The 26,079-nt window shown below is 38.9% G+C and overlaps 3 protein-coding genes across 4 annotated transcripts in view; all 3 read right to left on the bottom strand.

Moving 5' to 3' along the window:
- Window positions 1-1,573: 1,573 nt before the first annotated feature.
- On the bottom strand, window positions 1,574-12,950 carry cdc45 (CDC45 cell division cycle 45 homolog). The gene is made up of 18 exons (XM_080049084.1): window positions 12,797-12,950; window positions 12,620-12,679; window positions 11,642-11,734; window positions 11,378-11,515; window positions 11,059-11,205; window positions 10,911-10,969; window positions 10,770-10,818; window positions 10,456-10,517; window positions 10,299-10,349; window positions 10,019-10,138; window positions 9,785-9,916; window positions 9,543-9,641; window positions 9,299-9,460; window positions 9,044-9,182; window positions 8,775-8,858; window positions 8,514-8,632; window positions 8,277-8,353; window positions 1,574-1,860 (listed from the first exon to the last, which is right to left on the bottom strand). Exons 1-18 carry the CDS (start codon window positions 12,845-12,847, stop codon window positions 1,796-1,798), a joined length of 1,707 nt encoding a protein of 568 aa, XP_079905210.1. The 5' UTR covers window positions 12,848-12,950; the 3' UTR covers window positions 1,574-1,795.
- Window positions 12,951-13,890: 940 nt separating this feature from the next.
- plpp5 (phospholipid phosphatase 5) lies at window positions 13,891-20,695 on the bottom strand. The gene is made up of 8 exons (XM_080040841.1): window positions 20,571-20,695; window positions 19,548-19,689; window positions 18,998-19,106; window positions 18,377-18,467; window positions 18,228-18,291; window positions 18,022-18,146; window positions 17,557-17,727; window positions 13,891-17,028 (listed from the first exon to the last, which is right to left on the bottom strand). The coding sequence occupies exons 2-8, from the start codon at window positions 19,616-19,618 to the stop codon at window positions 16,859-16,861; spliced, it is 801 nt and encodes a 266-aa protein (XP_079896967.1). The 5' UTR covers window positions 19,619-19,689; window positions 20,571-20,695; the 3' UTR covers window positions 13,891-16,858.
- Window positions 20,696-21,556: 861 nt separating this feature from the next.
- nsd3 (nuclear receptor binding SET domain protein 3) overlaps window positions 21,557-26,079 on the bottom strand; it is a 30,291-nt gene continuing 25,768 nt past the window's right edge. For both annotated transcript variants that reach the window (XM_080042803.1, XM_080042804.1), the window contains exons 23-25: window positions 25,825-25,931; window positions 25,502-25,706; window positions 21,557-25,261 (exon numbers count right to left, since the gene is read on the bottom strand). In XM_080042803.1, coding sequence (XP_079898929.1) covers window positions 24,990-25,261; window positions 25,502-25,706; window positions 25,825-25,931 — 584 coding nt within the window. In that variant the 3' untranslated portion in view covers window positions 21,557-24,989. The remainder of the gene's footprint in view (window positions 25,262-25,501; window positions 25,707-25,824; window positions 25,932-26,079) is intronic.

The raw sequence follows: 26,079 nt of genomic DNA, 5'->3' as shown, positions 1-26,079 counted from the left end.
GGCTGATGTTAAGTTCATTAAAGCTCTGTGCTTTTTACGAGAACTTTCACAAATACAGTCGGAGCGGTTTGACTTTGTGTGGAACCACGAGTTGTGAAAACAAAGGATTTGATCAAGTTGAAACGACTAATCAGTTTGGATCAAACCAGCCGCTGATGTTCTGTCAGATCTCTGTTTTAGAGGAGAAAGTTCAACTTCCTTTTGAAAAAAAAAAATAATTTAAGCCATGAAGCTCTCTTTGTCCACATCCAACAATTTTTTTTTTATCATGGGTCGCTGCAGTGTAGTAGTCAAGACCAAGACATGACCAAGACCAGAGTGTATCGAAACTGAGACCACAACTTTGAGGTTTAGAGTCAAGAACATCAGGACAAGACCAGTGTGACTCCTACACTGTCTGCATGATACACTTTTAACTAAATGTAACGTGCAAAACCATAGATAAATGGATCCACATTTCCATAAAAAACCCACAAGTAACGAGTCCTTCATTCACCTCTTTTATTGCCTGTATAAATGTGTGTATGTTTTAAGTGATATCCCTGCAGTTGTAGCCTTGAAATAAAACCCAAGTCTTCTTTGACTGAGATAAGGCCGAGTAAAAATACCACCGATTTTGAGAAGAGACTTTCAAAAAGAGTCTCAAGACCAAGACAGGTCTCAAGTACTACAACACTGGGACCATTAAATATCCAATAGTAAATTCAGATTTAATTTTGTGTTTCCATGCTCAGATCTGACATGTTCTTTTTTAAGTGAACAATTAATTGTGTCTAAAAGTGTCAGCTCTGATAAGAGTGTGATGCACTGATCCGACACCGTGGATTAGTAAGGGACACCAATACAGACCTTATTGAGTAAATCAATATCAGCAACAGTTGGTCGAGGTCATTAAAATGAATATTATTATTCCCTATATTTGCATTATTTCCTCACTTTTAACTCAGCAAAACAATTATCCTCTGGATGAATAACGTTCTTACTGGAAATGAAAAACTGGAAAACCTCTCTTAATACTGTGGAAATAAGCTTCAGTGCTTCTTTTTACAGTTAGTCTGTTTTACAGTCAATCTTTTACTGAAGTATGGGAGGTAAAATCAACTCACATTTTCTTGTTACAGCAATATTTAAGAATACATCAACCTGTGTTTTTTTTTATTTGTCTGAGCATTTGTGGTCTCTTTGAGTTGTTTTTAAGCCAAAAAGAAATGTTAAATCGAAGCCTTGGGAGTATTTTAAATTAGCCTGCGATATACATATCCTGTCTGAAATCTCTGACAACTAAAATTCATCCAGCCAAACGTAAACAGATAATCCCTGTGGAACATAGGATTTCTAATTTGAAGACTTTGCTGCACATACTGTATAAGATAAGAGAACTTGTGTGAAGTGAAGATGTCTTATTTGTTTAACAGTAAAGGTGTAGTTAAATACATTTTGCTTGTCTAAAAAAGCCAAAGAAACAATAAGTGTAATGGATACTGTTCAGACGAACAAAACATTAAAGTAACTTACTCTGATTTATTAATCATTTAAAATTTTAAAGTTTAATGAAACACTTACATAGAAAGAAAAGAATAAAAAGACAAAGGTTACAAGAATTTAAAAGCCACAATAGGACCATCACACATTTACAAAAAGACTGTACAATATACACACAACATTTAAATCATGGGTAAAGTTCTTTCACTGGTGGCACTGTGCATTTCAGTCACCTCTAACATAAAGATGTGAATATGCTTTTCAAGACTAAAACCAAGAACTCCCTCTCTTAACTCAATGCTCACGTTCACTCTCATGACAAGAGTGTGACAAGTGCATCCAGAAACTTGCTCCTGTCCTCCGTCTTTAGTTCAATTACTGCAGAGGGAAAAAAAACACACATAGAAATCAACATATGTCACAAATAGATGTGAACACATATGTACGTTTTCTGTTCGTACTTTAAGAACAGAAACAAATATTGTGTAACTGAAAAACGGTGGATTTATGTTTTGGACTTGAAGCTTTAAAAATTCTCAAATATTCTGTATATGAAACATGACTGATGGATGCTTAGTTTTCTTGACTGTCTTATTCAGGAATTTTGATGACTCAAGATGTACTAGTAATGAAGACGAGGCTGCCACCTGGTGTCTGTTGACATCAACTAATTTATTTATATATATATATATATATATATATATTTGTTTTAATATATATATATATATTTTTTTATATATATATATATATATATATATACACACATATATATACATACATACATACATACATACATACATACATACATACATACATACATACATACATACATACATACATACATACATACATACATATATATATATATATATATACATATATATATACATATATATATACATATACATATATATATATATATATATCAGTGATTTTTGAGAAGTGGGACAAAACAGGGTGAAATGTTGAAAAAATACAAACCCTATGTTTAGGCAAATTAAATGACATGTGTATATCCAACATACAGGTCCTTCTCATATAATTAGCATATTGTGATAAAGTTCAATATTTTCTGTAATGTACTGATAAACATTAGACTTTCATATATTTTAGATTCCTTACACACAACTGAAGTAGTTCAAGCCTTTTATTGTTTTAATATTGATGATTTTGGCAAAAAAGTAAAGAAAAACCAAAAATCCCTATCTCAAAAAATTTGCATATTTCATCCGACCAATAAAAGAAAAGTGTTTTTAATACAAAAAAGTCAACCTTCAAATAATTATGTTCAGTTATGCACTCAATACTTGGTCGGGAATCCTTTCGCAGAAATGACTGCTTCAATGCGGCGTAGCATGGAGGCAATCAGCCTGTGGCACTGCTGAGGTGTTATGGAGGCCCAGGATGCTTCGATAGCGGCCTTAAGCTCATCCACAGTGTTGGGTCTGGTGTCTCTCAACTTCCTCTTCACAATATCCCACAGATTCTCTATGGGGTTCAGGTCAGGAGAGTTGGCAGGCCAATTGAGCACAGTAATACCATGGTCAGTAAACCATTTACCAGTGGTTTTGGCACTGTGAGCAGGTGCCAGGTCTTGTTGAAAAATGAAATCTTCATCTCCATAAAGCTTTTCAGCAGATGGAAGCATGAAGTGCTCCAAAATCTCCTGATAGCTAGCTGCATTGACCCTGCCTTTGATAAAACACAGTGGACCAACACCAGCAGCTGACATGGCACCCCAGACCATCACTGACTGTGGGTACTTGACACTGGACTTCAGGCATTTTGGCATTTCCTTCTCCCCAGTCTTCCTCCAGACTCTGGCACCTTGATTTCCGAATGACATGCAAAATTTGCTTTCATCCGAAAAAAGTACTTTGGACCACTGAGCAACAGTCCAGTGCTGCTTCTCTGTAGCCCAGGTCAGGCGCTTCTGCCGCTGTTTCTGGTTCAAAAGTGGCTTGACCTGGGGAATGCGGCACCTGTAGCCCATTTCCTGCACACGCCTGTGCACGGTGGCTCTGGATGTTTCTACTCCAGACTCAGTCCACTGCTTCCGCAGGTCCCCCAAGGTCTGGAATCGGCCCTTCTCCACAATCCTCCTCAGGGTCCGGTCACCTCTTCTGGTTGTGCAGCGTTTTCTGCCACACTTTTTCCTTCCCACAGACTTCCCACTGAGGTGCCTTGATACAGCACTCTGGGAACAGCCTATTCGCTCAGAAATTTCTTTCTGTGTCTTACCCTCTTGCTTGAGGGTGTTAATGATGGCCTTCTGGACAGCAGTCAGGTCGGCAGTCTTACCCACGATTGCGGTTTTGAGTAATGAACCAGACTGGGAGTTTTTAAAAGCCTCAGGAATCTTTTGCAGGTGTTTAGAGTTAATTAGTTGATTCAGATGATTAGGTTAAGAGCTCGTTTAGAGTACCTTTTCATGATATGCAAATTTTTTGAGATAGGAATTTGGGGTTTTCATGAGCTGTATGCCAAAATCATCAGTATTAAAACAACAAAAGACCTGAAATATTTCAGTTGGTGTGCAATGAATCTAAAATATATGAAAGTTCAATTATTATCATTACATTATGGAAAATAATCAACTTTATCACAATATGCTAATTATATGAGAAGGACCTGTATACTAAGCTACTGAGCTAAGGTTTTACACAACCTCCCAGCTTGTCCTTTTTATCAAAATGGGCTTTTTAGTTGGTCATTCCTTATTTTGTGTCAACACCATCAGACACCAAAAAACACAAATAAATGTTCCCTCATTTTATGCTAGACCCATGAGATGTATAATGATCACAAATATTCACCAAAACTGACAGAGGCCACAACATATTTTCAAAATGTATATGAATATACATGTTTTTGATATCTGACAGTGTTGACATATTTAACGTTTCTTAAACAGAACAAATAGAGTTTTACTAGCTCATCTTTAAAGATACTAATAGATGCCTTTAAAGATGAGCTAGTTGGACCTTTTCGGGTTGAAGATGGCCTCAAAATCAACTCCCAAACCTACTGCCAGTTTCTAGAAGATACTTTCTTCAAGCAGTGGTACAGGAAAAAGTCTGCAACTTTCAAGAAGACCATGATTTTTATGCAGGACAATGCTCCATCACATGCATCGAAGTACTCAATTGCATGGCTTTCCAGTAAAGGCCTTAAGGATGAAAAAATAATGACATGACCCCCTTTCTCACCTGACTTAAACCCTATTGAGAACCTGTGGGCCCTGCTTAAATGGGATATTTACAGTGAAGGAAATCAGTACACCTCTTGGAACAGTGTCTGGGAGGCTGTGGTTGCTGCAGCACAAAAAGTTGATCGTCAACAGATCAAGACACTGACAGACTCCATGAATGGAAGGCTTGTGACAGTTATTGAAAAGAAGGGTGGCTATATTGGTCACCGATTTTTTTTTTTGACATGTCGGAAATTTTTTATTCTTAAACAAATGAAAATAAGAGATGGGAAAATTTTCGTTTTTTTATTTAGTTGCAGAATAATTCTGCATACTAATAGTTGCCTAATAATAGCAAAAGATATACATATATATATATATATATATATACAGTTGTGCTCATAAGTTTACATACCCTGGGAGAATTTAAGATTTCTTGGCCATTCTTCAGAGAATATGAATGATAACACAAAAGCCTTTCTGCCACTCATGGTTAATGGTTGGGTGAAGCTATGTATTGGCAAACAATTGTGTTTACTCTTTTTTAAATCAAAATGACTAGAAAAGTACCCAAATGACCCTGATCAAAAGTTTACATACCCCAGTGACTTTGACCTGATAACATGCACAAAAGTTGACACACACAGGTTTGATTGGCTACTCAAGGTTCTCATCATCACCTGTGACCTGTTTGTCTGTAATTAGTGCGTGTATAAAAGGTCAGTGAGTTTCTGGGCTTCTGACAGACCATTGTATCTTTCATCCAGTGTTGCACAGACGTTTCTGGATTCTGAGTCATGGGGAAAGCAAAATAATTGTCAAAAGATCTGCGAGAAAAGGTAATTGAACTGCATAAAACAGGAAAGGGGTATAAAAAGATATCCAAGGAATTGAGAATGCCTATCAGCAGTGTTCAAACGCTGATTAAGAAGTGGAAAATGAGAGATTCTGTTGAAACCAAACCATGGTCAGGAAGACCAGCAAAGATTTCAGCCACATCTGCCAGGAAAATTGTTCGAGATGCAAAGAAAAATCCACAAATAACTTCAGCTGAAATACAGGACTCTCTGAAAATTGTGGTGTGGCTGTTTCAAGATGCACAATAAGGAGGCACTTGAAGAAAAATGGTCTGCATGGTCGAGTCGCCAGAAGAAAGCCATTTCTGCGCAAATGTCACAAAGTATCTCGCTTACATTACGGCAAACAGCACAGAGACAAGCCTCAAAACTTCTGGAACAAAGTAATATGGAGTGATGAGACAAATTGAACTGTTTGGCCACAACCATAAACGTTACGTTTGGAGAGGAGTCAACAAGGCCTATGATGAAAGGAACACCATTCCTAGGGCCCGTGTCCACCTACCGCCTTTTTCCCACCGCAAGCGCCTTTTTTCAATTGATTCCCAATGAGAAGCGGCCGCCTCGGGAAAAGGCGGCCGCTCTGAGAAAAGGCGCAGCACCCAGCGGTTTTTTTCGAGCGTTTTTTGTCTTTTTGTGCGGCCGCTTCGAGATTTGCAAGTTGAAAAAAGTTTAACTTTTCAGAAAGGCGGCGGGGACGTCACCGCCGCTTTTTTCAAAGGTCCAATCAGATAGTAGATCGTCGGGACTCGTCGCCTTGGCAACAAGGAAGACGGAAGAGAAACTGCTATTTCCGTCTCTGTTTAGCCGAAACTGTACGAAAATAGTGACTTAAAATGACCAGAACAGAGGGAGGAGAGCCCGTTTGTGGGAGCAGATTAGGCGAACACTTGATTTGCTGTATTTTTTTATCTCCTACGGATCGTTTCATGCGCACACGTCAGCCTACTACTTGCTCCGTGTGTGTTTGCAGGAGCTGCGATCACTCCTCATCCAAACAGAGGATGGTGGAAAGTATTCTCCGTTTCATAAGACTACTCGTATTAAAATGTAACGATTTAAATAGAAAACAGCAAGCCTAAACAGTTAAACCAGTGTTGATCATAGGTCTGACTGACAGGTGACGATCAGCATTTTCTCTTCCCCGATCACAGCACTCTCTCTCCCAGCTCATAAAAAACGCTTGAAAAAAGCGGTCGAAAAAAACGCTCAGTAGACACACTCCCGAGCGCACAGCCAGCGTTTAACGCTGGAAAAAGGAGTTAGGTGGACACGGGCCCCTACTGTGAAACACGGAGGTGGGTCACTGATGTTTTGGGGATGTATGAGCTACAAAGGCACAGGAAACTTGGCCAAAATTGATGGCAAGATGAATGCAGCATGTTATCAGAAAATACTGGAGGAAAATTTGCACTCATCAGCCCGGAAGCTGCTTATGGGACGTTTTTGGACATTCCAACATGACAATGACCCAAAACACAAGGCCAAGACGACCTGTCATTGGCTACAGCAGAACAAAGTGAAGGTTCTGGAGTGGCCATCTCAATGTCCTGACCTCAATATCATTGAGCCACTCTGGGGAGATCTCAAACGTGCAGTTCATGCAAGACAGTCCAAGAACTTACAGGAACTGGAGGCTTTTTGCCAAGAAGAATTGGCAGCTTTGCCATCTGAGAAAATAAAGAACCTCATCCACAACTACCACAAAAGACTTCAAGCTGTCATTGATGTTAAAGGGGGCAATACACGGTATTAACAACTGGGGTATGTAAACTTTTGATCAGGGTCATTTGGGTCATTTCTTTTGTAATTTTGATTTAAAAAGAGTAAACACAGTTGTTTGCCAATAAATAGCTTCACCCAACCATTAACCATGAGTGGCAGAAAGGTTTTTGTGTTATCATTCATATTCTCTGAAGAATGGCCAAGAAATCATAAATTCTCCCAGGGTATGTAAACTTATGAGCACAACTGTATATATTCTCGTAAGAAAGACAAAACCTCATTTTTACTTTCGTAAACATTCAGGTTTAGGTTCTTTAACATTTTGGATTGACCGAGAGCACTGTAGTTGTTCAATAATAAAAATAATCCTCAAAAATACAACTTGCCTAACATTTTTGCACACAGTGTAGTAGCAGTTTGGTTTTTCTGTTGATAGGTGCTAGTATGAACTACTTCAGGAAAATAAAATGATCAAAAAGTTTCAAATAACTTATTCAGAAATTGTTAGTCGGTGTTGACGTATCATGGTTGTGATGCAGGACTTTCAAGATTTGTAATGTAAAAGATTCTAAAACTACAACACTAATCAGAGCCTGTCTGACTCTAATGTACTCTGCAGAGGTAGAATTTGACAAGAGGTCCTTCAAAGTGACAGCTGCCCCTTATTTTGGCTGATTTTATTACATTTTAATGGATTGTCTGACGGTGGTGACAAAGTGTCACCACTTTGAAACCATATAAAACATGAATGTGTTGAAGAAAAACAGTTTATTGATATGAGAGATTATTTAGTGTTGCTTTTGATGAAAAAAGCACTTTTTAATTATTAAAGTACATTTTTATTGCATATGAAAGATTGAAACCCTCTCTGTGGACACACTGTTTTGGACGTTGTGAGAAGATAACAAGTGTCATATATTTGACAAAGTGATTAAATTAAATTTAAGGGGATAATTGTGCTCCAGACATTCTATTCTTACTCCCTAATAAAATATATATATATATATATAAAAATTACTTACTTGAAGTGTTGAAGTTGTCATGGAGAGTCCTGGAGCTGGTGCTCTCTGCAGCTTTCTCAAAGGCTCGACCAAAGAAACTTAAAGAGTACACATAAAAAGGATAAGGATAATTTGTAATTTTTTAAATAAATATAACAACAATTTTTAGGTTATAATTTACAGAAAATACGTATTCTCGTGGTATATTCTTAGCTTCAGCCCAACATTCTACACATCTGAAAAAAAGTTAGTTCTTACTTCTTCTTGTCTGAAGTTTCAGACTCAGGTGGGATCCCCACAACAATGGCGGTTCCTTTCTCTACGTCTTTGGGAGCGGCCATGATGAGGGGAAGCAGTTTGCAGCGCTTGTTTCTCGTCTAACCGAGAGAAGATAAAAACAAAAAATAAAAACAAATGGTGTGAAAGAGTGACACCAACAATTGCTGTTTTCAGTGTGAGTAAAAAAAAAACTTCTTTCACAGTCTGAAATATCCAGTTTTTTGAAAATAAGATACTTACAGAACTGACAAAAGCCATCAGGAGGTACTTGCAAAGAAGAGTCAAGGCCATGGGTTTAGAAAAGAGCTTCACATCGGGCGTTCCCTGCACATGAGAGAGCATAGCATGTTATACTCTCAACAAGCAGCTACACACACACACACACACACACACACACACACACACACACACACACACACACACACACACACACACACACACACACACACACACACACACACACACACACACACACACACACACACACACACACACACACACACACACACCTCCATGAGGTAGCAGTAGAGGAAGGGTCCCTGTGACAGGATGAGGTTGGTACAGATGCAGCTGGCTACAGTCTGCTGCACGGCCATCAGCTTTTTCTTGGCCAGTTCAATGCCCGAATGCAGACGATCCAGGTTACTCCTGCACAGAAAGCATATTTGAAAGGTGTTTTTGTTATGTGATCAAAAACAGACAAGTTAGAGCCTCAAAAAGATAGTCCTCGTCTGGATTATTTAAATCAGGTTTCTGCTACAGACCTGGAAAGAGAGTCCAAAGCCTTTATGAAGTTGTCACCATCGCTGTCGTCTTTCTCTGTGCTCTCCAGCAAGGCGGCCGTAGCGTGCACCATGTCACTGGCCAGGAAGCGATTCTTAAAGCCAAAGTGAACGCCAAACGTCTGGATGCGGATGTCCTTCAAACTGACGGAGAGGGAGGGAAAAAAAGTTAAATCATAAAGCAAGAGAAGCCTTTTACTTCTTCAGGTCATTTCTATGTTCATACCCATATTTATTGGAAGACTCCTCGATGACTTCCCTCAGATTCTCTTTGATGGACATGTCCATGGAGTGGAATTTCTGCCTGACTTGCTTCAGAGGCAGCCTGTTGATGAATGATCAGGCATTAAAACAAGCAACACAGCGCTATTTCACATTACAGGCTCACATAGAATCCTATTTAATGAAATGGTGCTATTCTTTTGATAGCTGTTAAAATGCAAAGCATTGCTTTTTCAGGCATTTTACCCCATGTCAGCAAGGAACTCCTGGAGTTTCTTTTGGCCATTTAACGTCCAAAGCTTGAAGTGGCACGAGGTGTAAGTGGAATTACAGATGCTCTCATACAGGGACCAGTGCTGGTAGAGGGTCAGACGGAGGCTGAAGCACAGAGAGTTGAGGAAAATTCAAAAGAAAAAACAAACAGACTACAGAGACAACAGAGTTTGGGGGAGGGCTGGGATCTTGATGATTTAAGGATACTCGTATTCGAAGGAGATCCTCATGCAATCGATGGAGAGAGAGTTTTCCTCGTCTTCGTTTCGGTGGTTATGTCGGGAAACGTGTCGTTGCATTGTGGCGATGTCTGTTACATACTTCATACTAAAAAGGAACAAGAACAATTAGGGCTTATTACCTTGATGCAAACACAGAGCAGATACATCTTGTAACCAATAATCAAACTTATGAATTAAATGGATGTCCACCTGCTAACTTATATGGGAATACATTCACGTTTTGAAATATCAAAAGACTTTCTTACTGTGTGATTTTATCATGGACCCACTGGTCTGTCAGCCCAATGACGGCCCACCTGCAAAAATAATAATACAAAATTAATAAATTAATCCATCAACAGTCTTCAGAAGAATGTACATTTCCATAGCAAACAAGAACTTTTGAGCTTTATTATAGCTTACCAGAGCATGTCCTTGGTGTCTTTAGTCAGCACCCACGCAAGCTCAAACAACATCATAGAAGCCTGTCAAAAGAGAATATGTGTCAGTCAGGAAAAATAACAGACAAATGTGTGAAAAGAAATTCGACATTCATCTATGCACAGAGAACTATAAAATGTGTATGCACATTATAAAAAGCTCTTACAATTGAAATGTGTGTGTGACAAAGTTTAAGACAATAAAACGCATCTCATTAAAACAATAAAATAAATCAATAAAACACATCTGCCGTGCTCATCTTGTGTATCCAGAACAAAATAAAACTGTAAACTCACAGAAGTCCCGTGATATTCATACTGCTCGTAGTCAAACAAGATTTCCCTCCTGAGAAATGAGTGAAACATTAGTGTCAATTGAATTTAGAAATAATTATCTCAATAAAGACAATCTCCCATCCCTCCTTAAAAACACTTCACCTTCGTCCCTCCCACTCCCTCTTCGCTCGCTGTCTTTCGATTCTCCTCTCCACTGCCCCCTGCAACAACACAATCACAAACAGTCACATGATCATCCGCCTGCTAAGATTCATTTCAGTCTTGTCTTCTCATTCTGTTCAACACGTACTTCGTCAAATCTCCTCCGTTTCCCAGACGGCTCCGAGCCATCTTCGCTCTCGTTTCCAGAGTCGCCTTCTTCTTCGTCTTCATCTCGAAAGATTTCATCATATGAGGGAACACCGAGGTCATCGTCCTGTTTGATTAGTAGCTTTATCTGTGAAGTAGACAACAGGAAGTCACACAAGGTTATATTCCAGAAGAGTAAGAATGGCACCACAGTTTAAACTGGGATAAGATGTATTATTTGGGTGGCGCAAACTCAAACAGAAATGGATGCAGCCTGTTCAAAATAAAAGTTACAATCTGAACTGATCATAATGCATCACCTGGGTGTCGTTGTAAACATTGACCACGTCTACAGGCCGGTGAGTGTCACAGATGAAGAACACGGAGTCGTCATCCGGCTGCAGCATCTCAAGAAGGTCGACATTCGCCCCACAGTTGATGAGAACAAAGTATCGGAACTACAACAAACCAAAATAATGCTTTTTGTTTTAGAGTGAATATGTAGTAAAACTCCACCGTTCCGCATTGTTTAACTTCCTCTGTTATTTGTTCACAATGTAAGCTCGAGGCTGATTTGTTCGTACCTGCTCTTTGTGTTCAAGGAAGGCAGTGCCAAGGTCCTGCCAGCCTGTCACTGGCACAAGTGTGTATTGGACCTGGTCACAGTGGAACAGCGCCTGGTACAGCGACAAAAAAAGAGATTCAGTTTAATTTAATGATCTATCGTTGGATGCTCATTGACAAATAAGGACAGACGAACACTTAATCTGTGTCACACGATAGAACTTTGGCAGCGTTGTATCCAGGGTTCCTAGAGCTTGAGGCAAGTAAGATTTAAGACTCTTTTCTTCCAATATATTTTTTGTTTCATTATTGTATTTCAGGTCATACAAAATACACAACTTAAAAGCTAATGATTATAAAAATATATCACTAAGATGTCTCAACATGACCATATCAGATGCCATTCTGATCTGTGTGATGTTAATGTGAAAGGCAAATATAAATTATACATATATGCTACCAAATATTTAGAGTTTCTATAATGCATTTTTTTTTAAATAAAATGCCACTCTCCATGTTTTAGCATTTTCTTAACCAATTGAGGCCTTATTTTTACATGAAAATGTATTGAATTCAATACCTTTCAAGACTTAAGATTTCAAAATCTGCTGCAGGAAACCTGGTATCAACACCAGTAATAGTTTCCTGATCATAAGTGTAAAAGATACAACTGGAAATATTCAATAACTTTGCTCTCATGTAAACAAGTTTCAATATATCCTCTAATACTGAACTACATTCAAAAGCTCGGAGGTTAGTTGATATATCATAATATATAATAGGCTACAATAAAAAGGAACAGCTGTTAAAGTATTGCTTCCAATTAGGGTCACAGACGGACCACAGAAGAGGAAAAGAGTGCTACATATTGAAGTCCTATCTGGTGGTCAATAATGGATAAGGATACATATTATCATAGGAGTATATTCACGATCTTCAGCCTTTTGAATCAGTTAACTTATAGGAGATGTTGTTTGCTGACTATCGAAGATTCTTACCTGTAGTATCTTACAGGCGCAGAGAGCGTCGATGTCCGATGCCACCAGGAGTGCAACTCTCTGAAAGCATAGGAAGGTTTTAGCTATCAACAGTTGCCTTTAAATAATCTATACGTTGCGTCTCAGCATGATAACTGACGCTAACGACAGCTTCAAGTTAGCGCAAAAACAACCCACCTGGTTGGCAACAACTTCGTAAAACTCCTTCCGTATGTCCGTGATAAACATTTTCAAAATAAATATCGATATTAAAAACGTTTGAAATGATACACAAATGATAAAATGACGCTAAAGTGGCATGAACAGCAGGTTATTTTGGTTCCCCCAGCAGTTCTCTGTTCCTTGTTGGAAATGTGGCGCCAAATCTGCACGTCACTTCCAGCCAATCACTGGGAGGGGAACATACGTCACACGCTGGAGGCCACGCCCGACACAGCGTGAAAAAAAACAAAAAAAAAACAAATTTACTCATGTCATTATGAGATACTTGTATTTTACTTCAGAAGGTTTGGATCAGCCATAACTTGGAAATTAAATAAGATGTAGCCTACTATGCAATTTTCTTTTGTGAACATTTGACTTGATTTTGATTTGATTATTTTTCTGATTATCTATCTATCTATCTATCTATCTATCTATCTATCTATCTATCTATCTATCTATCTATCTCTTCCCACTATATACATCCACTACTACTTCATTTAGGAGGCTAATATCCATTGCTAATATTAATTGATAGCTTTAGTTATTGGTTACTTTTCATATTCAGATTATTAATAAAAGATAAATCAACAAATAATATATTATGATTGTGATACATTATAATGTTTGAAGTTTAAGCTACCCAGAAGTATACACAGCACTTAAAATAAGCTTCACCTTTAGCAGTTGCAACATTAAAGTCATGTACTTAAAACAATAATAAATCACTAACTGACTGTATTCCAGTATTGCTACTCTTACTCAATTAAAATATCTGAATACTTCTTCTACCACTCAGAAGACTCAGTGGGGAGGCCTGAAAGAATATAAGTTAGGGCTTTATTTTTATTTATGTTTTAAGCAGGTCATAAGTCCAAAATGTCACTATGATTTGTCCACTACAGTAATACACTAATTATTGTTGCTGTATCCTGTTATTAGATGCTTCCCCCACTGCCAAGCATATTCTTTACTATTAAATTCATATTGTCTTAACATATTCCTGTCATCATCACACAATCAAACAAAAAATACGCAAAGGACAGTGTGTATTGAAAGATTATTTAGAAACATCATTTCATGTCACCAAAAGAGTCATTAAAAGCATCACAACATGTACAATCAGGATACTGTATCTGCTATAAGGTCCTAGAAGCCAAGGCAAATGATCATGAGCATGTTAAGAACAACGCAAACAGGCTAGTTTTCATATTCCTTTGTGTCGGGAGATCTGAAGGAGAAACAGACACAATCATCTACCCGATACAGTATATGCTGAAAATCACATAAATAGATGGAAATGTGGGGATCTGTAAGAAAGTGGTGAAGAAGTTGCTCTTTAGGTGTGGAACATGCAGGATTTTATCAAAACGCAGCAGTCTAACAAAACCTTATTTTTTTTGTCTGAAAGATCCTTCGAAACCCACGTGCCCACAAATATGATGTCATGAGATAACATTATCACATTGAAGATAGACAACCAAATGTTCAAAATTCAAGTAAACTCCCACATGCCCCAATATTTAAATACACTTAGAAATGTACATCATACCATAAATACCTGTTTACCAGGTATTTACAGATATGTTTTGTCTAAAAGTTTAGTAAAAAGTGACATTTGTCCTCCTCTTGGCTACTCTCTCAAGTGTATGTTTTACATATTTCCAGCCAGACATCTACACATTTCAACACATGAACAACAAAATTAATGGAATAATTATTTTCTGAGGTAAAGAAAGGCAGCATGCCACGTTCAAACATCATGTACTATCTTCCAAAAGAAAAAAAGATTGAGACCAAAGAGCATACACTCGTCATGTTGTTACATGCAGCGTATACTTCATTAATTAAAAAATATTGATTAAATAATGTATTAAAAACAAAGGCACAAATTCACTGTTTTTTCTGCCAAATTTGGTCTGATCAACCTGCTTCAAGTTCATATCACAGCGACGAGCCGAAGTGCTTTGACCCTGCGAAACTTTGGCAGGATTCATACACGAACAGAAACACAACAGCTTTGGTTGTTTCTCACACATCTACCAGGAATTTGAGGTTTAAAACAAAAGAAAACAAACAAAAAGATAAAACCGAAAGACCACAAAATGAGTGTTGATTAAAACAAACCACAAAACGTATACTTGCTGATAAAACAATTTACAGGATAGGAAACCTCACCAGCAGGTGCACTGAGAGGCTAGCACCATCACCCGGAGAGGTAACATACAGTCTGACCTCACTCAAGTTCATCACAACGATTCACTGTCACTCACAACAACCAAAGCCCTGTCTGCCACCTTCCAGAGAACATTCACACCTTAGACAAGAGCGTGCCATACTGAAAAACATTAAACCTACGGAAAGCCTGGGGATGGGGACCTAGAACCCTTTCCAGGTATTAATTTAAACAATCTGTGAATGGAAACTTTGAAAGTATAACAGGTGAAGATGAGAGAGAATGTTAGCTCTCAAGATGGAGGCAGCAGAGAAGAACTGTGGAGATCCAAGATGTGATAACTTCAAAAGAGGTGCTTCAGATAGGGGCGGGCTGTGAACCGGGAGAGTGTATACATTTCACAGATGTTAGCATACTGTTAATACCTTTAAAGGATAAGTCAGTGATGTCTGTCTTGCTTTGCTTTCTTCTTATTGTCAACAAATATCAGGAAAAGACCAGACCAAACAATACATATTTCCTATTAACAAGTGTTGTCAATATGTGACTCCTCTGTGCCTTTCACCTACATTGTTGTCCCTGAACAACAAGTAGCCTAAACTAAATGTATATTAATCCATGACTCAAAATAGTCCCAAACAAATGCACTGGTTGAGTAACATTGGCTGAAAACTACAGTGCCAAGCGAGAACAAAGAAAAGTACAATAACCATTTGTGTAAGAATAAAGTAGATAGTCTCAGCTCAAAGGTCCACTTGCTAATACTTTACTTTCAGCCTTATCTCAGTCTTCTTCAGAAAGTGGAGGCGACTCAACTGGCATCAAGTAACTAATTAAGATGCATGATGACAAGCGGCCATGTGCGATGGAGGAGATTGTGACCCGTACTCTTTGTATATTGATCGTTGAGTTTCTTGTGGTTTAACATTTGAGTCTTGTTATCACACCTGAACCAGCTGAAAGTCTTTGAGATGCAACTGAAAGCTTTCAATCCTCAAGCAAGTGCACCTTTATGAGCTTGGCCTAAAAGTAATGATTATTTTGTTATCTAAATATCTTCGTTCTTTTTGTTATATTAATGATTCATTATTTCGTCGAAAGATCTGCTTGTTTTGTCAACTCTCCAACACTGAACATTTACGGTGATAGAAAAGCAAAAATTCTTCACATTTGAGAAGCTGCAACTACCAAATGTCATATGTCACTAAAATATTGATTATCAAAAGTTTTGTAAATTACTTTTCTCTCCCTGAACTAACTGATGAATTGCCTAATCTTTTCGGTTAAGCCCCGACTGTATTTCGTGAACGTACATCAATGCACAAACATCCAATACTGAATACTTGTCCTCAAGGCTTGACACTGCTTGTTGCAAACTTTCACAAAAGAGTGACAAGAGTTGCACATGAGCAACTGAGACTGACGGGCTGTGGACCATCAGTGCTGTGCTTGTGTTGCTGTTGTGTGTGTATTTAAAGTCACGTGATCTATAGGCACAATACACAGGGTGTGCAGGGCTGGGCAGTGTGGATAAAATATAAATAACAAATGTCATAATATTCAACAGTACTTCAAATATATCTAAACATTGTATGTCAGTCCCAGCTATGTCTGGGTCTGGAAAAGCAACTCTCCAGTGCTTCAGAAACCATCCAGCAGAAATGTGCCATTTGTCACTTATAATAATAAGTGACACAATAAAACCATCCGTCATGTTTCACCAAACAATTCCCACCATACACTAAAAAATAAATATTGTTAAACTGCCCAGCCCTAAGGGAGTGAAAACCAGAAGTAGAAGGATTACCATGTAACCCAGTATAAATGACAGCAGTAAAGAGTAGGATTCCAGTGCAGCTGATCTACAGGGGAAGGATGTAGTTGGAGTTGGCCAGTTTGCGCTCCTGTGCGGCGTGGACAGTCTCTCTGTGACGCAGCGGCCTGTGGCAGTCGGGGTCCTGCAGAGGAGGGTAGTGCTGTCTGTAACACAGCCAGGCGAAGGCCAGACCCAGCACAGAACCCACCAACACATCTGCATGAAGGAGGGAGACAATAGTACACAGACATATACGTGAATGCTTTCTCACATTTTCAATATGTGTGTCAAGACTATTTTTAGAGAATATGAACCCCAAGAGCGATACCAAGGGAAATGACTTAAAGCAGCAACTAGTAACTTTTAAATATCTTTTAAACAGCCTCATGTTTCCTCTGATAGTCATAAATTACCTTTAACAGCAAACGAGACCATCAGTGCAAAGAAAGACGTTTTTATATAGTTTTTATTACTGCATTTGGTCTGGTCGCACACCCAGTCCGATTTTCGGTTTGCGCATGCTTGCGCGTAAAAATACTACCGCTTTTGTCCAAAGGGGCCGCCAACTGACAAAGTTACTCGTAGTGGCTTTAACATTAACATGACTTCAGATACAATAATAGAGTGAAACAAAATTGCGATTAACCCCGATTATCAGACTGTGTTAACATTTTTCCTTTAAACAATTTTTTGCTATTGGCAACAGATGCAAGTGCTTATCTGTTTGCTTTCTGGGACTCTGACCTTGCCAGTGGTGTTTGTAGTCACAGGTTCTGGAGAGGGCGATCACCGTGGCGATGAGTAAAGGGGTGAGGAAGGCACATAGACGCCACGCTCTGCCTTGGCCCGCTGCGTTGAAGCAGCGCACCTTTCCTGCCACGTACAACGCTGTGAAACCCAAACCTGCAAAGGCAACTGGGGCCGAGGAGAAAGGATCGGAAAACAGGTGATCAGAGCCACAGGAAGTTTTACTACAGAAACAGGAAGAACTCAAAGAGCAAACAACATAAAGAGAAAAGGGGGAAACATAGAGAGCAACGTGTGATGTTTTCACAAGAGCCTGGAGGCTAAAATACACTTACGTACATCTATTCTCAGATATTATTATGGCTTCCTGCCCTACTTTGTGCATTTGCTGTTTTCCCTTGTTGTCTGACGGTGAAAGTGTACCAGTTACTAAGGCATTATCGACCACAAAAGGTTTCTTACATGAAGAGTGTCCACTTGGAAAGCTCTTCCTGCCCTCTACAACCACATCTGGGTCACCGCTGCAGCGCAGCTCCAGGTTCATCTGACCGTCTGGGAAGCAGCGATAGAAGAAGTCCGGCCGCGGCCTGAGGCAAACACACAAACTTTTATCCACTTGTGTGACACCAGGCAACATTATCATCTGCTACACCGTGAGCCATGTTTACCTGCCAACGACCAGTTTGATGACGTTGGTGAAAACTCCATTCAGCACCAGAGTCAAAGTCACAGCTGGAGGGAGGCAGCAGAAAAATCAGTTCAAAAATATGATTTAAAAAAAAAAGGAAAAACCATAGTCTATATATACATTTCTTACCCAGCATGGCCTCCTTCAGGTCTCCTCGCTCTGTCTTCTTCAGGAAGGTGAAAACCAGGATTACAATCAGTGGAGTGAAAACTGCCACACTCTGACAATAAAAAGATAAAGAAATTATAATTCACTGAAAGCCAAATTAATTTCTGTCAATGTAAGCAAATAAAACCAACAAAAGTTTTTCAAGGTACTTTTTATCCAATTGTCAGACTTAATACTTTAAATAGACTTTTCAGACAGACACAGTGGTTTCTGTTTATTTCAAAGCAGAATGAAAATCCACTCAAAGACTCGTTTGAGTAAATCTACGGCAACACTGAGTATTTGTATTGACAGATTCATTTTCAAAATCTGACACAAACGTTTTTGATTTACGATGTTCACTGTGGTAGATTATCTCATATAAAGCAGCCTCTGTGGAGTATTGATTAAAAAACTTGTGATAAGCTTTGGAGAATGGTTGCCACAGTAACTCAAACTAATGTTGTTAAAAAACATTTGCTGTTACCTTCTTTTAAAGAGAAGAGAGTTCAGATTGTTCAGATTGTTCAGAAGGGAATAACTGAACCAAGTGTAAAAACTGGGCTTTGGATTCATTCTATTCCATTTTAACATGTTACCTACAAACATAAGAGAGGTGGGCACGTGGTCTCTCTCCACACGATGGAATTTGTACAACCACATCTCCTCTGGCTGGATCTCCCGGTAGAAAGGAGGAAGCTGCTCTGTCACACTACACAAATACAAAAACAGTTCAGAACAGCAAAACTGAAAAAGTTACAGGTAGCGTATAACGATGCGTTTAGGATCCTCCTTAAGCTTCCTAGATGGACTAGTGCTAGCTCTTTGTTTGTGACTAGTAATGTCCCCACCTTTCATGCTGTGTTGAGGAATTTAATGTATACATTTATGTGTCGACTCCTAGAGTCAGAAAACAAAGTAATAACTGCACTCACTGACACTAAACAGAGTGATACAAGGTTCTCCTCTGGGTTGTGGAAACATTGGAATCGATGCTTGTATGTATTTTAATTTGTGTTGTCATGTATTTGTATTGTCTTTTTATATGGAACGTTGAGTCCGGAATAAAGTGTTCATTCATTCATAAATAGTAAAAAATCAATGTCTGCCTTTTCTAAATTATTAAGAATCAATGCACATGATTGATACTTACAGGAACACAACCAGCAGCGCCATCCGGACGGAAACTTCCGATAGGAAGCCGCGAAGCAGATGTCTCTTCATTTTCGTTTCTTGGAATGGACTTCAGTCAACACCAAACATTGTCACTACACTTCCATTTCATTTACCTGGGACTAGAGAAACAGAAGAGCAGAGGTTTAGTTATTGTGATTCATTTGGCCGTTGAAAGAAAAATAAACAAATTTATTTTTTAAAGATTTTTTTTTGTGGCTTTTTCTTGGCATTGCGATGAGGACTGAACCTCTAGGAGGACGCCCTAACCACTACACCACGAGCGCCCCAAAATCAAAATACATTCTAATGACTGCCAAGCACTTATTTAATGAGTGAGAGAGGTGGAGGAAGTGGAAAAACAAAATCATCCTTTGTTTTGATAGACATGTTTGGTTTGTATGGGTGTTTGACAAGTTCAAGGAAGGCTGTCATTCTGCAAACAGCATGAGCTGTTGCGGTCATTTCGTCTCCTGTTATGACTGTGTGGCTGTTCTGAAAGAGTGCCACTTCACATAGACTTGGACTGTCGAAAATAGAAATATGCGTCTGCATTTGAAATGTATCAATATGTGAATGAGAAAGGTATAAATGATCAATTGACAGTCAATTGTAAAACCCAGTAGCAATATATATATATAGTATACAATTGTATACATTTAACAAAAGTGTTTTCGTTAACATTGTCAATAAGAAATTATGAAAATATCTAAGTATGTAAGTAAAAGCTGTTTTAAAGGCCAACATGCTGCACCTGTTCATTCCCACTTATATTCAGAAATATGCTATTAACTGGATATAACATTTTATGTTTGTTCTTCGTGATAACAACAGCATGAATACAGCTCGCGAGCTTCGAGTAAAAGAAACTAACAAAAACTGCCAATGTTGTGGAAACAAGGTGTTAGCAGACCATGCTAAGCTAAGCTAGCAACATCTGTCAAACCAGACATCTGGCCCATTTCCTTGTTATCAAATAGTGAATCCTGCGTGACGTACAAACCTTAAACTGGTGATTTTGATGTTTTTTTCTATACTTATATCCTCATGTTAACACGAGTCAAGCTTGTACATCCTCTGTTTTGCTCAGCAGACGGTTGAATTCGTAGATTTGAGTGAGAAACAGGGATGTCACAGAGGAGGATAGCAGAGCGCTTGAAGCTAACGGTCGCATCACAACTGATTCTTTTTGAGGATTTTCAAAATAAGAAAATGTTTTTAAAATGTAGCTATGTTTACGTGTAATTTCCGTTCATTTCACATTAGAATGGTTTCAACCCAAGGTCCACTATTTAGCCTACTTGCTTGGTCGGGAGATTTCAACCGTATCACGCTGTTATTATCAGTGGATAAAAACATTTAAATATAATATATATTCAAAATATTGAGTGACAGTGGAAAAACGATTGGGCCTTATTTTTGCTTTATAAACCGGAAATGCTCGTGTAGTTCATTTTACCTGACTTGACAGGTGAATGAAAGAAGCCACGTCACGTTTACCGGTTGCCATCATTGACTGTGCCATCTAGAGGTAGTCATGAGTTTAAATCAGTGATTTGTGGATTTTTTTGAATTTTTTTAAAATCAAATCAGTTACATTAAGCTTTTCCATAATAAGTGTTCGAGTCTTAAGGTTGTTTTTATTTTTGACTATCATGATATGATGGTCTTAAATTAAATGTTTTGAGTAGGCTACATGTTTTATCCAGTTAAATCCCTCAACCCTGACACATTTCATATTCATGAATTGTTTTATTCCTACTAAGCTTGGAATCAAGATAATTTCATTTTATTTGAATTTTTTTCATAAAGTTTATATTTCAAAGTAGTTGAATATTTTGTCGTCTGATTGGGAAACATAATGATAATAATAATCTATTAATAGACTATTACAACCACATAAACAAGACAGTCAAATGTTGTATCTTATTGTGTTGTTTTAAACCAAAATAAAAAAACACATACAGGGAGAGTGTTTCACTGAGACAGAGTACAGCTTTATTAAAGTCAAACTTCAGGCATGTCTGAACTCTTCAAACTCAACTTTAGAATGAAAAAAGGACAGAATCAATATTCTCAAATAAAAAGACATGTCATGTACAAAAAGAGTGTTGTCTCAACAGTCACACACATTTAGAAGCAGAATTGTACAGGCAGAAAATAGTACGCCACAGTAACATGTTCCTATGCAAGTTCAATGCAAACTATTTACACGTTCTTCAACAATATGCAGTAACACAGGTTGAACAGTAATCAACATGGTTCTTTGTGTTCATCCACATTTTAATCGAAGCAACACCAAGAGAGATAGATATGACCCCAGTTAGAGTTACCGTACGTCATTTTTCTACGTTTAAACAAGAGATGAGTGAGTTTACCTATTCCAAACACTTCTTCTCCTCTGACAGCATGTCAATGAAAAACTTAATGAGAGTCGGCAACATTGCGCAAAAACCAGTGCAACGGGAATTTAAACATACCCTTTGGCAAACAAGGGGGTGGTCAATCCTACATTTAAGTGAATACGAAAAATCTTCCTCAAGAGAATTGAAGGGGTCAGTTAACTCGAAACGAAAACATGCTGTCTCTTAAAAAGAAAAACGTGGGTACTGCAATGTGAATAAACCAACGAAACATACACATCAGGTAGTTTTTTTTATGTGATGAAATGATGCACGCCCGGACACTTAAATTAGGCATTTGTAATACTGCTGCTGGAATCAGCGGGGAAGGGCAGAAAAGGAAAAACTGGCACAAAGTAATTCATTATCATGCGATCTGCAGGTGCAAAAAAATTAAAAATAAAATAAAGGCTTTTTTGCACAATTGCTGTACAATATGGAAAAAATAAGAAGGAGCACAAAAAAAACAAGCATTGGCATTTAAATCAGGCAGTTAAATATTCTGACTGATCACAGGAGTGGAATAAACCAGTGTCTGATGTCAAAAGCATGCATTTCAGCTCAACAGCCATTTTGAAAAGATAAAGAAAAAACATATTTAAGACCAGTTAAACAATGTCAGACTTTTTTTTTCTGAAACCACAAACACAAGAGTCAAGGATGCCTATGGTCTGATAATCTCACATGTATAATTCCTGTGTAAAACAAAAACAAAAAATATTAATAAATACAAAAATAAAGAAATTCAAGTTTAAGCACACAGACTATTTAAGTGAAAGTGCTTTAATGATGCACCTAGTGAACAAGTACTAAGAGTCCTATGATAACCTACTGAGCAGAAACGGGAGTCTGGAAGTTTGGCAAATTTGGGCGCAAGACTGCAAGTTGTCCTTTTCATATTTTATTTTTTGCTTAAAAAATTAAATAAAATAATCTTTTAAAGGGCAGAAATCACAGTCTGGACTGTAACTGGAGTGTCGGGTAGAATCACAAGTAATTGGCTGAAGCATGAACACATATAGACTCTCTTCTGTGATGATCAATCGAGTCAAAGTTCTAAAAAAATACAATTAAAATAAATAAAAAAAATTAACTTTACATTCCCATATTAAACTGCTTCACACTGGTTTTTAACATCATTTACAGTGAGTCACAATACAGGTTGATGAGCAGCGGCTGTTACCAAATGTGGAATCATTACACCAAAAAAGAAATGAATGCAATGACTAGTTACAGATATACTATGTTAAACTCCCCATGTTTTTATTTTATTTTAAATAGTCTATTTCGCTTACGTGGAGAGGGGAGACAAAATTACTGCACTGGTGTTTGAAAAAGAAATTGGTATAAAATGTGGTGCAATAAATACAAAACATTTGGATTAGACAGATGAGCGATTAAAAACACTGTACAGTTTGTTTGTGTTTGTTTGTACATCATACTGGACTGGACTGTTGTTATACCATTATGTCATCAAGCCCAGCCTTCACAATGTTCTTCAGGTGGAAAATGAAGATGCGCCTCTCGAGGCTGGCAGTCTTTCCTACTTTTACCCCACCACCCCTTCCCCCAAAAAACAGCATTTAGGCCACTTTCCTTCCAAAAAAAAAAAAATAATTAAACAATACTTTCTGCCAGAGAGGAAAAAAGTTACAACAGTTTAAATTCCAACGTTACTACGTGAAGAGGTATCCATTTTGAAACACTTGTCTTATGTTCTTTTGATATACATTTTTGTATAGGTATGGCCTAGCTAAAGTGTGTAGCGACAAGCTGTGTAAAAGTGCTTTTCAGAAAAGTTTGGCAAAACAAAAACAAAAAAACAGGAGAAAGAAAAAAGGAAAAATTACATCACAGTACACAACGTTACTGAAATAAACTGCGTCTGGGCAGTAATTTCTACAGCCAGAATCCAACTTAAGGCTGATTAACAATACTTTAAGACAGCACCAGTGATCACAAGCTGAGCCCCTCCGTCTACAATACAAATAACAGAAACTGCTCGGAGGAAACGTGAGAACAGAACTTTATAGAAAAAAATAAAATGGAACGAAAAATGGATCCGTCTTGTTAAAAAAAGAGTTTCCTTCTTTGAGTACTTTATGAGCCAATTATGTACACAATGGCGAGTGAGACTGGCAATATGAAAATCACAAGTACTTCTGTAATGTCATACCATTACACTATATACCATTATATTTCACCTTAATAGGACTATTTTCACAAGGAGGTCTGCGTAATGCTCAACACCTAAACAAACAAACATAATACACCACTCACCGAGATGAAGTGAGAGAATCTGTCTGTAAACATTAACAAACATAGATACTGTATATAATTATATTCATCTATACCCATAAGTATATTAAAACCATGTCTAAGGAGGGTTGGAATGTAGTGTGGTCCTGAAAAAAATTGCACAAAAAAAAAACGGTCATTTTCCTCCAGTCCCCCCTCCCCCAGAGATAAATACAATGACGGGTAAACGTCGGGAGTGATAAGGAGAAAAGGTTTGTCTCTGTACAGCCAACATGTGTGTGCGATATTCCCACCACAGCTTACAGCAGGTGAACAGGGAGCGGAGCAGCGTGGTGCTGGTGCCTCCTTCTCCCCACGTCTCCCTCCACCCAACTCGGAGTTGTTTTAAAAGTGCCGGTAACAGACGACGTGACAACACTTAAAATTCCCACGGTTGTGAAGATTTGAGAAAAAGAAACGTAACAAGGTGGTGGTCTGGGCGAGCTGTGGAGAGCATCAGAGAGAGAGTGGTGGTAGTTTTATGGCAAGAGAGGAGGGCCAAACTGCGCACAATGATTCCTGGACACTTCGCCCACCCACCCAGACACGCTGCTCTTCTCTGATCCCGCCCACAAATGGCAACCGAGGTGTTCATTGGTGCATTTAGTCGTCACACTGGTATATTCCCTTTTCGTTGTGCACTGCTTCACATCAAAAGTGGATGGGAGCCCGACTGGAGCGCACTCAAGGACAAGGAATGAGGTATTGAGGGAGAGGCGGCGTCACTCTGCGTCCGGGTGGCACGCCTCTGTCTCCGGCTCTTCTTTGACCTGGGAGGGGCTCAGAGCCGAGCGACGTGATTGGCTGGAGCCAGAGCTGGCGCCCAGAGGGCTGGCGGGGTCGTGGCTGGAGCAACAGGGCCGGCCCTCTAGGGAGGAGGAGATGAGCGCCCCGGCCTCGTGATCCACACAGAAGGAGCGAGGACAGAAGTCACAGAGGGACGAGGACGGGGCGCCGCAAACGCTGCAGTCGTGCCACGGACATTCCCAACGTCCTGCAGACAGACAGATAGGTCAGAGTGGAGGAGATTCACAGTACTGTACTGTACTGATTAACAGTAAAGGAGAGCAGGAAATACATATTCCTGACATTTTCTTTTTTTCAGACAGGCTGACAGATTGTCTTTGCTTTGACAATCACTATGGGTCAAATTTAGACATTATTTGATTTGAAGGAATCACAAGCAAAAGAATGGATTCTCACACACACACGCACGCACACACACTGTCATTACCGTATGGCGGCTTGGTTAGGTTGAGACACAGCAGGTGGTACGCTTTGGGGCAGTCCTTCCTGTCACACATCACCAGCTCCCCTCCCTCGCCGCAGCAGAAACAGAAGTATTCGTGCGTGTGTTTGCCCTCCAGCCGAAGCTTCCGCTTCTTGGGCTTCAGCTTAGCATTCTTGGCCTTCTCCTCTTTCTCCATCACCACAGCGCTCTGAAGGGAAATATTAATGAAGCAGCAAAAAAAACAAAAGACTCAAACACCGGTCCCACAGTTAGGATTCTTTCTAGAACTGTATTCATGACGATGAGAGGCCAATCAACGTCCTCACCGTCGGCTGCACCCCGAGGAATCTGGAGCAGTTGTCTGAGCCGCAGTGACAGGACGATCTCCTGTTGCCCACACAGTGCAGGTTGTAGTTGAACGTCAGCTCAGTGTCTGCACCAAGAGACAAGACTCACGTTAAAATGGATCATACAGCTTTCTCTGAATGCTTGTATACAAGGCCGTAATTATATTATACATTTAGTGGTATACATCCCCCCTCCTCCCCCCTTGTACTCAAATACGCTCAAGATGTCCCCAC

The sequence above is a fragment of the Ammodytes marinus genome, assembly GCF_949987685.1.
Source record: "Ammodytes marinus genome assembly, chromosome: 2".
NCBI lineage: Eukaryota > Metazoa > Chordata > Actinopteri > Uranoscopiformes > Ammodytidae > Ammodytes > Ammodytes marinus.
This window is presented reverse-complemented; position numbering and strand designations above follow the sequence as displayed.

Coding starts and splice junctions, on each gene's coding strand:
- cdc45 (XM_080049084.1), bottom strand. CDS start 12,847: ATGTTTATCACGGACATACGGAAGGAGTTTTACGAAGTTGTTGCCAAC. Junction 10,819..10,910: donor AGGGAGTGGGAGGGACGAAG/GTGAAGTGTTTT, acceptor CTCATTTCTCAG/GAGGGAAATCTTGTTTGACT. Junction 8,633..8,774: donor TGATGGCTTTTGTCAGTTCT/GTAAGTATCTTA, acceptor TCTCTCGGTTAG/ACGAGAAACAAGCGCTGCAA.
- plpp5 (XM_080040841.1), bottom strand. CDS start 19,618: ATGAAGAGACATCTGCTTCGCGGCTTCCTATCGGAAGTTTCCGTCCGG. Junction 18,292..18,376: donor CCTGAAGGAGGCCATGCTGG/GTAAGAAATGTA, acceptor GCCTCCCTCCAG/CTGTGACTTTGACTCTGGTG. Junction 18,147..18,227: donor ATCAAACTGGTCGTTGGCAG/GTAAACATGGCT, acceptor TGTTTGCCTCAG/GCCGCGGCCGGACTTCTTCT.